This window comes from Carcharodon carcharias, chromosome 20 (genome assembly GCF_017639515.1).
Source record: "Carcharodon carcharias isolate sCarCar2 chromosome 20, sCarCar2.pri, whole genome shotgun sequence".
NCBI lineage: Eukaryota > Metazoa > Chordata > Chondrichthyes > Lamniformes > Lamnidae > Carcharodon > Carcharodon carcharias.
Genome location: NC_054486.1, coordinates 33693620 through 33707265, shown reverse-complemented (window position 1 = coordinate 33707265; position 13646 = coordinate 33693620). Strand labels below are relative to the sequence as shown.

The 13646-nt window shown below is 45.4% G+C and overlaps 1 protein-coding gene across 2 annotated transcripts; it reads left to right on the top strand.

Moving 5' to 3' along the window:
• Positions 1-710: 710 nt before the first annotated feature.
• On the top strand, positions 711-13436 carry vps18 (VPS18 core subunit of CORVET and HOPS complexes). Of its 2 annotated transcripts, XM_041215166.1 has the most exons (5): positions 711-881; positions 4331-4472; positions 5353-5444; positions 6475-8351; positions 12526-13436. In XM_041215166.1, the coding sequence occupies exons 1-5, from the start codon at positions 770-772 to the stop codon at positions 13243-13245; spliced, it is 2943 nt and encodes a 980-aa protein (XP_041071100.1). In that variant the 5' UTR covers positions 711-769; the 3' UTR covers positions 13246-13436. The 2 variants fall into 2 exon arrangements, with proteins under 2 accessions (XP_041071100.1, XP_041071102.1); XM_041215168.1 differs by lacking the exon at positions 4331-4472 and having other exon boundaries at positions 748-881.
• The last annotated feature ends 210 nt before the right edge of the window (positions 13437-13646 follow it).

Genomic DNA, 13646 nt, shown 5'->3' with positions numbered 1-13646 from the left:
CATCCAAGACAAAGCAGCCCGCTTGTCTAGCACCCCATCCACCACTTTAAGCATTCAATCTCTCAACCACCAGCAAACCATGGCAGCACTGCAGAAACTCACCAAGGCTCCTTTTCAACTCCCTCCAAACTGCAACCACTGCCACCTAGAAGAAGGCCAAGGGCAGGGGATGCAAGGGAACATCAGCACCTGGAAGTCCCCCACCAAGCCTCTCACCACGGAAATATATCGCCGTTCCTTCACCGTGGCTGGGTCAAAATGCTGGAACTCCCTCCCTAGCAGCACCGTGGGTGGACTGCACTGTGGCTGTGTCTACACCACAGGGACGGCAGCGGTTCAACAAGGCAGCTCGACACCACCTTCTCAAGGGCAACTAGGGATGGGCAATAAATGCTGGCCCAGCCAGGGACAAGCACATCCCGGAGGAGAATAAACAAAGCAAAGTTCACACATGGAAATGCATTAACAGCGTCGCAATCCGACTTCCCTCAGTGACCGTGACCGAGGCTGAGATTGCCCTTTGACCTGGGCCTTTTTTGCTCTGGAATGTGATTGGATCTTCAACAATTGATCGGAGCTTCGACTTGCCGCAGTTCTGACAGATCATCCCGGCTCTTATTGGATGAACCGGTAAACGCGCAGAGCTACTAAACTCGGCTGGGGTTGGCTATTTGTCGCGTGGGCGGGGTTTCCTGGAGCCCGGCTGTGATTGGCTGGCTGGCGGGCTCAGGCCTCAGCTGCTGTCTTGTCTGTTTTCGGGTCCAGCGTCATGAGCTCGATACTGGATGAGTATGAGGATTCCCAGGCCCGGGCCCGCTCCCGGCCAGCCGGCCTCCCGTATCAACAGCAACGACTTGGCGGGACAGGCATCGGGCAGTCAGGTACCGGGGACAGGGGCAGCGATGAGACGGGACACCCCCCCCCCCCCCCTCCCAGAGGGGCGGCGGCGGCGGCTCAACTTCCAGGGAGGGATGGGGTGGAGGAGCTGCATAAAGATTGGGCGAAGGGTGGGTGGCAAAAGGATGGCCGGGAAGGGGGAAGGGTGTAAAAGGAGGAGAAAGAGAGAGGATAAAGGGAGGTAAGAAGGGGCAGGAGGGGGAAGAAGGGGCAGAAGGGGGAAGAATTGGAGCAGGGGAAGGGGGGAGGGATAAGAGAGGGAAGTTAGGGAGTGGATGAGTAGGGTTAGGGGATGAGGACGGTGGGGGTTAGGGGATGAGGACGGTGGGGGTTAGGGGATGAGGACGGTGGGGGTTAGGGGATGAGGACGGTGGGGGTTAGGGGATGAGGACGGTGGGGGTTAGGGGATGAGGACGAGGACAGTGGGGGTTAGGGGAATGGGTGAGTGAGGCAGAAAGGAGGGATGGGTAGAGGGCCAGAAGAGCAGGGAGGTGAAGGGATGTGGGGCAGAAGGAGGGTCGGGGTAGAGGGGCAGGAAGGGGGTGGGGGCAGAAGGGCACAGGTGATGAGAAGAGGGGCAGAGGAGTGGGAGAGGGAGCAGAAAAGGTTGGGGAGGGAAGGGGAGTGAGTACATGATGTACGTCAGATGATTTCTTCAAGCAAAAACCAGGCTCAATAAGTTGAGGGGGAATATGAAGAAAATTGGATTGGACTGGCAAGGAGAGAATATGAGAATAGAATGAAAGTTAACATTAAAGAGAACCCAGAAACCTTCTATAAGAAGATTTAACAGCAAGTGGGTAGTAAGAGATGCGTGGGGCTACTAGGAACAAAGAAGGTGAATTAGCCTTGGAGTTGCAGGGCAAGTCTAGAATACGTCATGAGTAGTTTGTATCGGTGTTTATAAAGGAAGAAGATGCTGACAAAATATGGGTAGAAGCAGTGATGGTAGAAGTAACGGATGGGTAGAAGTCAATCGGCAGGATGTACTGGAAAGGCTGGCTATGCTTAGAATGGATAAGTTGCCTTGTCCAATTGGCTTGCATTGCAAGTGGCTAAAGGAAGTCATAGTCATTTGTGAGGTTGGAGATTATCAAGGGCTTGCCATAATCTTACAATCTTCCCAAGAAAAGGGAGAAATACATGAAAATTGGAAAGCTGTAGAGGTGATACCCTTATTCAAGAAAGGATGTAAGGACTTTTTGGGTAACTGCGGACCAGTTAGTTTAACATCAGTGGTGGGTAAGGTTTTAGGAACAATAATTTTTAAAAATTTAACAGGCACTTGGAGAGATTTGAATTAATTAATGAGAGTCAGCGTGGATTTCTAAGAGGTAGATCATGTCTGACAAATCTAAATTGAATTTTTTGATCAAGTATCAGAGAAGGTTGATGCAGGGAATGTAGTATGTTGTCTATGTGGATTTTAAAAAAGCCTTTAACAAAACATCACAAAGGCCTGGTCAACAAAATTGAGGCTCGTGCAATATGGGGTCAGTGGATTTTTTGGATCAAAAAAATTGGCTTAAGGACGGAAAAGAGTGGGTCATAGCAAATGGTTGTTTTTCAGACTAGAGGATGATAGACAGCAGTGGTCCCCAAGCGGTAGTGCTAGGAAACATCCTGTCAAGACCCTTCAGATCTTAAAGGTTTCAATTAAATTGCTTCTTACTCTTCTAGTGCATACAAGCCAAACCTGTCCAGCCTTTCCTTGTAAGACAACCTGCCTGTTCTTGGTATTAGTCTAGTAAACCTTCTCTGAACTGCTACTGCATTTACATCTTTCTTTATATAGGGAGACCAGTACTGTACATAATAGTCGAGATGTGGTCTCACCTGAACAACTGAAGCATAACCTCCCTACTATTGTAATCAATTTTATTAGCTTTCCTAATTACCTGCTGTACCTGCACACTAGCCTTTTGTGATTCATGCACTAGGACACCCAGATCCCTCTGAATCTCAGAGCTCTACAATCTCTCTCCATTTAGGTAATAAACTTTATTATTCTTCCTGCCAAAATGAACGATTTCACATTTGCCCTCCATTTGCTAGATCTTTGCCCACTCACTTAACCTATCTGTCACTTTGTAGCCTCCTTTCATCCTCCTCACAATTTACTTTCCTACCTATCTTTGTGTCATCAGCAAATTTAGCCACCATTCCTTCGGTCCCTTCATCCAAGTCATTTATATAAATTGTAAAATGTTGAGGCTCCAGCACTGATCCCTGTGGCACACCGCTCGTCACATCCTGCCAACCAGAAAAAGACCCATTTATGCCTACTCTGTTTCCTGTTAGCTAGCCAATCTTCTATCCATGCTAATATGTTACCTCCTACACCATGAGCTTTTATGTTCTGCAATAACCTTTGATGTATCAAATGCCTTCCGGAAAGCTAAGTACAGTACCCCCACTGGTTCCCCTTTATCCACAGCAAATGTGACTCCTTCAAAGAACTCTAATAAATTGGTTAAACATGATTTCCCTTTTACAAAACCACATTGACTCTGCCTGATTGCCTTTCTAAGTGCCCTGCTATAACATTCTTAATAACTTCTAACATTTTCCCTATGACAGATGTTAGGCTAGCTGGCCTATAGTTTCCTGCTTTCTGTCTCCCTCCCTTGTTGAATAAAGGAGTTATATTTGCTATTTTCTAATCTAATAGAACCTTCCCCAAATCTGGGGAATTTTCAGGGGTGAGGGATTTTAGCTACTAGATTAGGTTGGAGAAGCTGGGGTTATTCTCCTTGGAGCAAAGGAGGTTTTGATAAGATAAACAAAGAAAACCTGCTCCCATTAGCTGATGGTACAAAGATAATGGTACACAGATCTAAGGTTGGCCAGGAGATTCAGTGGGGATATAAGGAAGAACTTTTTTTTACACAGCGAATGTTAATGACCTAGAACTCGCTGCCTAAGAGGGCAGGGTGGAAGCGGAGACAATGATTTATAAAGGAAATTGTGTGGGCACTTGAGGAAAATAAACTTGCAGAGCTATGGGAATAGAGCAGAAGAATAGGACTGACTGGGTTGGCCTACAAAGTGCAGGCTTGAACTTGACTGGCTGAATGGCCTCCTACACCATAATCACTGACCAGAGGAGGGGGGGGGGGTCAGAGGCAGGCCATGGAGGGCAGAGAAGAGAAAGAGAGGAGCTGCAGTTTAGGAGCAGGGGATCAGCAGATGGTGGGTGGGGGAGACAAGGGGGCAGCAGAGGGTGGGGTGACTACACGCAGGAGCAGATTGGAGTCAGGCTGGGTGTAGAGGAGAGGGAGAAGATAGCATTTCCCTCTGCCTTTACTGATGGTTATTGACGCTAAACACAGACAGTGACGGTTGGTAGGTAATAGTTGGCTTGCAGTTCTCCTGCTACTGTGGTGCCATCTGTTAGGTCGTGGGGTCTAACTTTAATCTCTGGTTGCCGCAGGTTACATTAGTGCTCGTTTGGAAGAGGAGAAGCCAATCTTTTCCAAACAGAGAATTGATTTCAGCCCTCCCAGCGCCATCAGCCACCTTGTGGTATGCAACAACCAGCTGTGTATGTGCTTGGGCAAGGACACCCTGCTCAGGTAAGGACCCTGCCTTTGCCCCACCCTCCGCACCTCCCTAAGCTCTTGTGGCATTCCTGTAGATGTCATTTGTCTTTGTATTGAAAGGTTTTTTTGTCCTTGTCCCAATTTGCATTACCTGGTGTCAGATATGGTGGTTTGGTTGTAGACAGTTCACAAGGAATGGATGGTGTTGGTGGTTAAGGAACAGAGTTTGTAGCAGGGACTGAAGACAAGAGCTTCAATTTTCCCATTTTTTTTTTTTTACAGAGAATGGTAGCCTACGGGACTAGTAAAGAAAAGCTTGGACTAATCTGGCAATATGAGTCAAATCCCACCAGCTAGGAAAATTAAAATTTAGTTACTTAAATAAAAGTCTGGAATAAAAGCTGCATCAGTAACAGTGACCATCAAACTACCAGATTGGAGGAAAAAATCTGATTCACCAGTATTTTTAATGGAGGTAATCTGCCATCCTAACCGGTTTGGCTCATGTATGACTCCAGATACACAGCAATGTGGTTGTCACTTAACTGTGCTCTTAAATGGCCTAGAAAGTCAGTAAATTTCAAGAAGGCAGGTCACCACCACCTTCAAGTGAAATTGGGGATGGGCAATAAATGCTGGCCCTACCAGGGACACCACATCTTGTGAATTAATAAAAATAGGAGTAGGCCAAGGATATGATGTGGGATTGGAAAAAGAAACCATTGCAGGTAATTCACTGGCTATGATTGTATAGGGCAGTCTCACCCAGCTCAACAGCAAAGCTCTGAATTGAGCCATGGACTCTCTGGGTCATGTTCTACACTGGCTGGGACTATTGCTGATAACTTAGATGGGGTTTTTACTCCAATCTGGCAGTTTGATCTTTGGTCTTTTTTTTTCTGCACTTGGGCAGGATTGACCTGGGAAAACCTGACCAACCAAACCAGATTGAAGTGGGGCGCAAAGATGATGCCAGGATCCACAAGCTGTTTTTGGATCCCTCAGGTAAGGAGCTTGTAGTTTCTTTTTCTTTTGTTGTGGGTTAATGTGCTCACTGACATACATTGACTCGTGCTCCAGCCGCATTTGATTTTTAAAATTGTTAACCTTGTATTCAAATCTCTCTATGACTGCCCCTCCCTTTCTCTGTAATCACCACCCCAACAACTCTTTGAGATCTCTGAGCACTTCCAATTCTGGCCTCTTTCCCTTCACCAGTTTCAATTGTTCAACCATTAGCAGCTGCATAGGCCCGAAACTCTGCAATTCCCCCTTGAAACATCTCTGCTTTTCCATCCCTCTCTCCTCAAAATCTATCTCTGACCAAACTTTTGACCACTTGTCCTCATATCCTTCGGCTCAGTATCGAATTTTGTCCATTTGCACTCCTGTGAAGGGCCTGACGGCTTTCAACTACATTAAACGCATTGAATGAATGCGAATTGTTGTGATAATCCAAGCTTGTCCATACCGAGAAGCCTCTGCACAGCAGCCTCGACCCACCTAACATCTCTCCAGTTATGGAGCAGATGTGTCAGTCAGCATGGTATTCAACATTGTGTCTCTGAAATGAGACATTGACATTTTTCTCTAACATTTCACCTCTCGTGAGGCCCTCATTCTTGTTGGGGGAGAGGTTCTAATGTCTGTCTCTGGTACCACACCTCAGTGGCAATGAGAGTCCACGCTGAGTGGGGACAGGTTTTCAGGCTAGAGGGATTATAACTGAGCAGGGATATGATTTCACTTGAACTTGGCAGCTCACTGGATAGTGCTCTGCAGCAAGAACCATGCCTGATTCTTTTTCCCAGGGGAACTGGAGACAAATATTTCTGTCAGATCTGCCAGTCCAGCTGAACCAGACAGCTCTTCTTCCAACTGTTTTATATGTCTTGTTTTCCCTTTCAGCCCCAGTAACAGATTTTACCTCAGGCAAACTAGATCTTGAGATTTAGAATGGTGTGCATTGCCCTAGTGTAACTATCATACTGCATTCAGTGTGAAATGACTTTGATGTATTTTCTCTCTGTTGTAGGGTCCCATCTCCTGATCAGCCTCACCTCCAGTGAGTGTCTTTACCTCAACAGGAACTCTCAGAAAGTGAGAAGCCTCTCCCGCTGGAAAGGACATTTGATCGAGAGTGTGGGTTGGAACAAACATCTGGGGAGCGAAAGCAACACTGGCCCCATCCTGGTGGGGACCAGCCAAGGACAGATGTATGAGGCAGAGGTTGTGGTGTCGGAGGATCGACTGTTTAACTACAGTCCCGATTTGTTCTTCAAGTATGTGTACAGCCTGGAGGAAGACGGGTCCCCAGCTCCTGTTTGCTGCCTGGAGATTGAGCGCATCACTGAGGCGAAGCTCTTTGTTATCGCCACCACCCGCAAACGGTTGTATCAGTTTGTTGGGAGGGCCCCAGAGGCTGGTGAGCAGCAGCCCTTCCAGCCCATCTTTAGCCAGTACGCTGACAGCTTGCCCAGCTTCCAGGAGTTCCCAGTCAGTCTGGGCTACAGTGAGATCTCCTTCTACACCTCCAAGCTCCGAACCAGTCCCCGCTCCTTCGCCTGGATGATGGGTAATGGTGTGCTGTATGGCACTTTAGACTACAGCAGGCCCGATTCCCTCCTGAGTGATGTAAAGGTCTGGGAGTACTCAGCTGACATCGAGCCCCAGCTCGAGCCGCCCCGCTCCATTGTCCTCACCCAGTTCCACTTCCTGTTGTTGCTTTCTGACAGGGTGAAGGCCATTTGCACGCTGAATGGGCAGCTGGTCTTTGAAGATGTGTTCCCTGATAAATTTGGCCGCCTCCTGCGGATGATCAAGGATTCTGTCACTGGGCAAATCTGGATATACACAGAGAAGGCTGTTTTCCGGTACCACATTCAGAAGGAATCACGGGATGTTTGGCAGATGTATATGAACATGGGAAAGTTTGACCTGGCTAAGGAATACTGCAAAGACCGCCCCGAGTGTCTGGACACTGTCCTTGCCAAAGAGGCTGATCACTGTTTTCAAAACAAGAAGTACGTGGAAAGCGCTAAGTACTATGCCCTAACTCAGAGGTACTTTGAGGAGATTGCTCTGAAGTTCATTGAAGCCAAACAAGAGGAGGCACTGAAGGAATTTCTTCTGAGAAAGCTGAAAAACCTGAAGCTAGAGGACAAAACCCAGCTGACCTTGTTGGTGACCTGGCTCACCGAGATCTACCTGAACTGGTTAGGCACACTCGAAGGTGATGAGGGCAAGCAGATCCAGTTTGACACGACCAGGGAGGAGTTCCGGAAATTCCTGAGCGGCTCCAAAATTAAGGAGTGCCTGCACAACAACCGCTCGACCATCTATGACCTCTTGGCCAGCCATGGCAACGTGGAGGACATGGTATTCTTCTCTGTGATCATGCAGGACTACGAGCGGGTCGTGGCCCATCACTGCCAGCATGATGACTACAGTGCAGCGCTGGAAGTCATGTCCAAGTACCAGGACCCCGCTCTGTTCTACAAGTTCTCCCCTGTCCTTATGCAGCACATTCCCAGGCTGGTGGTGGATGCCTGGGTTGGCATGCAGAGGCGGCTTGATCCCAAGAACCTTATCCCAGCACTGGTTAACTACAGCCAGATTGGCAGCTCGGAACAGATAGGTGAAGCCATTCGCTACCTGGAGTTCTGTGTGCACCAGCTGGATGTCACTGACCAGGCAATTCACAACTACCTGCTGTCGCTGTATGCCAAATACAAGCCCAAGGCCCTGCTATGGTATCTGGAACAAGGTGGATCAAATGCAAATCAAACCCACGTTTATTATGACCTGAAGTACGCACTGCGTCTTTGTGCAGAGAATGGCCACCATCGGGCCTGTGTGCACATTTATAAGACAATGGAACTGTATGAAGAGGCGGTGGATCTTGCACTCCAGGTATGTTGGGGTTTATGTTTCTCTCATCCTTAAGACCATAAGACATAGGAGCAGAAATAGGCCATTTGGCCCATCAAATCTGCTCTGCCATTCAATGAGATCATGGCTGATCTGAGAATCCTCAGCGCCCCTTTTTCCCATAACCCTCGATTCCCTTACTGATTAAAAATCTGTCTATCCCAGCCTTGAATATACTTAACAACCCAGCCTCTACAGCCCTCTGCGATAAAGAATTCCACAGATTCACTACCCTCGGAGAAGTAATTCCTCCTCATCTCTAGTTTAAATGGGCGACCCCTTACTCTGAGATTATACCCTCTGGATCTGGACTCCCCTACAAGGGGAAACAACCTCTCAGTATCTACCCTGTCAAGCTCCCTAAGAATCAGATGTTTCAGTAAGGTCACCTCTCATCTAAATTCCAATGACTACAGGCCCAACCTACTCGACCTCTCCTCATAAGAAAATCCCTCTATACCTGGGATCAACCTCGTGAACCTTCTCTGGACTGCCTCCAATGCCAGTATATCTTTCCTTAGATAAGGGGACAAAAACTGAATTGTCAAAAGCATGTTTTACAGAGGGAACAGTCGATAAATGAAAGGTACAAGAACTTGCAATTGGTTAAGGACTGCAGAGGCCCGAAAAATGGGTAACTTAAATTTGTGGTTAATCTGCGTCAAGCTATATACTTCTGGCTATATTTTGCTTTCTTTGTCCCCATTAACTTATTCCACTGGTTGTGAATGCCTCTCTCTCTCCCTCTCTAAATTGTTTGTTTTAATGCAGCAGCTCTGATAATAAGACTGACACTGCACATACATACTACTTGCAACAGTCATTGGGATTGAGGATCCTTAGCTCATTTTTTCTTACAAAGAGAAAGACTTGAATTTCTATAGCGCCTTTCATGACATCAGGACATCCCAAAGCACTTAGATACTTTGAGATGCAAGAAATATGGCAGCCAATTTACACAGAGCAAGATCCCAAAAACAGCAATGTGATAATGAGCAGATAATAGTTTTGAGTGATGTTCGCCAAGGAGAAATATTGGTCAGGGCGGAATCTTTTACATGCATCTGAGGGCAGGTTTAAGGTTTGATCTGAAAGAAGGCACCTCTCTGACAGCACAGTACTCCCTCAGTGCTGCACTGATGTGTCAGCCTGCATTTTGTGCTCAAGTTTATGGGAGTGGGCTTGAACTCACAACCTACTAATTCAGAGCGCTGCCAACTAAGCAATGATTGACTTCCCTTTGCTAAGACCAGATGTGGCCAACTGCTGTTCCTGAGTAAAACTAGCTAATTCACCATGAACTGGTGACCAGAGCTAGGAGCTTTGTGATCTGTGTCTCTCTGCACTAAACTGGACATTGCATTCATGCACTGCACGTTCACAGCTCAGTATTGGTGGAGTTATCACTGGGATTATAATGAAATGTTATAGGTATTGCTAGGCCATACCACTTACTTATTCTTTATCCTTGCCCTTTTTACTTCTGGCTATATTTTGCTTTCTTTGCCCCCATTAACTTATTCCACTGGTTGTGAATGCCTCTCTCTCTCCCTCTCTAAATTTTATGATGGAGCAGTTTCTTTCTTGCTGAGGAGTCTGGGTAAACTTCTCCATTAGCATGAAACTCAACCTACTGTCGGGTGAGTGCTTCCTGCCACACGAAATATGGCTTTACATTCCATAGGGTTGTGATACCAACATACCTAAATGAGTCTTATGGCAGTACTGTTGTGAATAATAGGGCCAGTGGCTAGCTATCCGGGGCACGGTGTACATCAGACTAATTTGCTTAAGATCGAGATGGCGAAGACATTCTTCTGAGAGTTGATAGTCTTAGGAATTCTTAGGAGAACAGTGGACCCTGAGCCACTGAATATATTTGAGACTGAGGTTGGACAGATTTTGATCCATGAAGGAGTCAAGGGTTTTGGGGGCTGTCAGGAAAGTAGAGTTGTGGTCACAATCAGAAAATCCATGATCTTATTAAATGGTGGAGCAGGCTCGAGGTGCCCGAATAGCCTACTCCTCCTGTTTCTTGCTTTATTCTACAAGCTTAAAATAATTATGTTCTTTCTGCTACCCTCGAGGCCATCACCACCTGTACTAAATGCTTTTTTTGAGCCTTCTAAACCTCCATTCCATTAAATCTCTCTCCTCTCAAGCTCCTTTAAATCCAAGCAATTTCAAAACAATGAATGTCTTCCACAAACTGGCAGTCCCCCTACAAAGAGGTGAAATTAACTCTTAAATGGGGTTACCTTCTCCAGCTTAGCCTTTCAATGCTAAACTAGTTCAGACTTCTAAAAAGCTGCCAGTTTCTTGCTGCTGCAAAAACACAATACACTGTAGGTGGCAGACTACTACCCCTCTCCAAATTGCTTCCCCTCAAACCTGAGACACTGGAGTCTTGATGCACTGAGCTGTAAATCACACGATCATTCTGTGAAAGCTATTCTGGTGTAGGAAGTAGGATCCCATCTGTCTGCTTAGCAAATAACCAGACTGTGTCAGTGGACTGGAACACTTGGACATTCAGACACCATCTCTCAATAGCCTGAAATGTTGGAGATTGTCTTTGGAATATAAATTATAATTTCAAACCACAGTTATAATCTATCTGTTTCCAGGCTGCTGACTTACTCTGAGTGAACAAATGACATTGGAATTATAGAAATATTATACATTAAAAAATCAGCCCAGGTTGGCCAAGTAAAATCCAATTTGCCATATTTATCTGAGGATTAAGGATTTTTTCCAGAGACTATTACAGTTTAGTCTCATTCCCAATGTGTTCACAGTGCTAAAGACAAATCTACATCCTTTGTGTTCTGAAACTTGTACCTTTTGAATCCCAAAATAATTTATACCAGAAATTGTATGGACTGTCTGCTCTAATAGGTTAAAAATCTTATATTGCTCACTGTATTGTTCAGACTAAAACCAGTCAAATGTATTTACTGGATATGTAATTGCACAGAAGCTAAAAGATATACAGAAAAAACAACAACGTGCTTGACTTACACAATACCTTAAACTGTCCAAATTCTTAATCTCTTCAGAAGCTTTGAGTCACATGTTTGATTGTAACATGGGTTCTGCCCAGAGTCCTGTCTCACTGCCATGAATTGGAAATGCTTGTAGCAAGGAAACAGCAAGATGTGGAAAGTCAGGAATACTTGTAATGTTCCACATGTGCTTTTCAAAACATTTCTTTTATACTTCAAAAGAACTTTAAATGTTTCTTCCACCCAATTAGATAGATTATTATTATTATTAGATAGACCAGGTCTGAGAAACAACTTGTTGGTATTGTCTTCTGCAATTTAACACCAGGAGAGAATTTCTGATATAACTAACAAGTCATTACTTTCCCCCCCGTAAACTAACTGGGCTAGGTACTCCACAGCAATGTACGTATCGCTGGGTAATGTTTGTGTCTTTTTTGGTTTAGTCACTAAGATTCAAAAAAAAAATTATTAAAAAGTAGTCGTGCAATTTGAACTGAATGTCATGGACTAAGCCATACTTTAAAAAAAAAAATAATTAATGCTCCTATATCTCAGGAAGGATATATTGGCTTTGAGAGGGTGCAATACAATTCACCAGAATGATAGTGGGACTAAAGGAGTTAAATGATGTGAGGACCAGTTGTTTTGACTATGAGCTTTTATTCCTTTGAATATAGAAGATTGTGTGATCTAATTAGGGTATTTAAGATAATCAAACAATTTAATAGAGAGAAACTATTTCCTCTGGTAAGGACAGTCAGAACAAGGGGAAATAACTTTAAAATTAGAGCTAGGCCATTCAGGGGTGATGTCAGGAAACTTCTCTTCACACAAAGGATAGTGGAAATCTGGAACTCTTCCTCCAAAAAGCTGTTGAGGCTGTGGGTCATTTAAAAATGTGCAACTGTGATTGATTTTTGTTGGACAAGGATATTGGAGGCTACAAATCCAATGGAGGTAGTTAGAGTTAAGTTCTGATGTGAAGCAGGTTGCCGTGTCATTGTTGTCACATGTAATTTTCTTTCATTGGATTAATTGGATCTGATAGAATCCATGATTAGGTGGATTGTACCTAGGGTGTGGTTTATGCTCTGCTTCTGTTCTCCTCCTTATGCCAGGCTTCTTAATGAATGTCTGCTTTTTTAAAGATGGATGTGGATCTTGCTAAGTCATGCGCGGATATGCCAGAGGAAGATGAGGAGCTTCGTAAGAAGCTGTGGCTGAAGATTGCCCGCCATGTGGTCCAGGAGGAGAAGGATGTGAAAAAGGCCATGGTCTGCCTCTCCAGCTGCAACCTGCTGAAGATTGAAGACATTCTACCTTTCTTCCCTGATTTTGTGACCATCGACCATTTCAAAGAGGCCATTTGCAGTTCCCTTCAGGAGTACAACAAGCACATCGATGAGCTCAAGCAGGAGATGGAGGAGGCGACTGAGAGTGCCAAGCGGATCCGGGAAGACATCCAAGAGATGAGGAACAAGTATGGTGTGGTGGAGTCTCAGGAGAAGTGCGCTTCATGTGACTTCCCATTACTGAACCGACCGTTCTATCTGTTCTTGTGTGGCCACATGTTCCACTCGGACTGCTTGCTGCAGGAAGTGATCCCCCACCTTTCCCCCTATAAGCAGACCAGACTGGAGGAGCTGCAGAGGAAGTTGGTGACCAGCAACCAGGCTAAATCTCGGCAGCGCCCAAAGGAAGGAGAGGGCAGTGACCGGGGACAGCAGTCTCGTGATCAGATCAAAGCCGACATCGAGGATATTGTGGCAGCTGAGTGCATCTACTGTGGAGAACTGACAATTAAATCGATAGACAAACCTTTTATCGAGCCACAAAAATGTGAGGAGGAGAACAACAGCTGGTTGTGAGGTTTTTTTTCCCTGTGGTATTCTGTTCCCACTCTTGGCCCATTATGTGCTGAATCAGTGCCTCAGATTCCAGGACTGCAGAGTGTTACACATTTCACTTGTGACTGATGCTTCTACGCTGCTGAATATTCAAAAAGTTTGTGTAGCTACCAATGGTAGCAAATAAATTGTTAACATATTGTACAGTTAAAGTTGTATGTAGTCCATTCTCTGCACTATCTGGAGTTACATATCTGGGAAAAGTGTATAATTCAAGAGTCCACAGGTGTGGTGGTTATTGTTACCATACTATAATCCAGAGAATGAGCATTTAGGTTATGACCGTAGAAGTTTGCAAATTTGAATCCACTTTTATATAATTGAGAAATAAAAAGCTGGTATCGGTAACAGTGACCAAGACA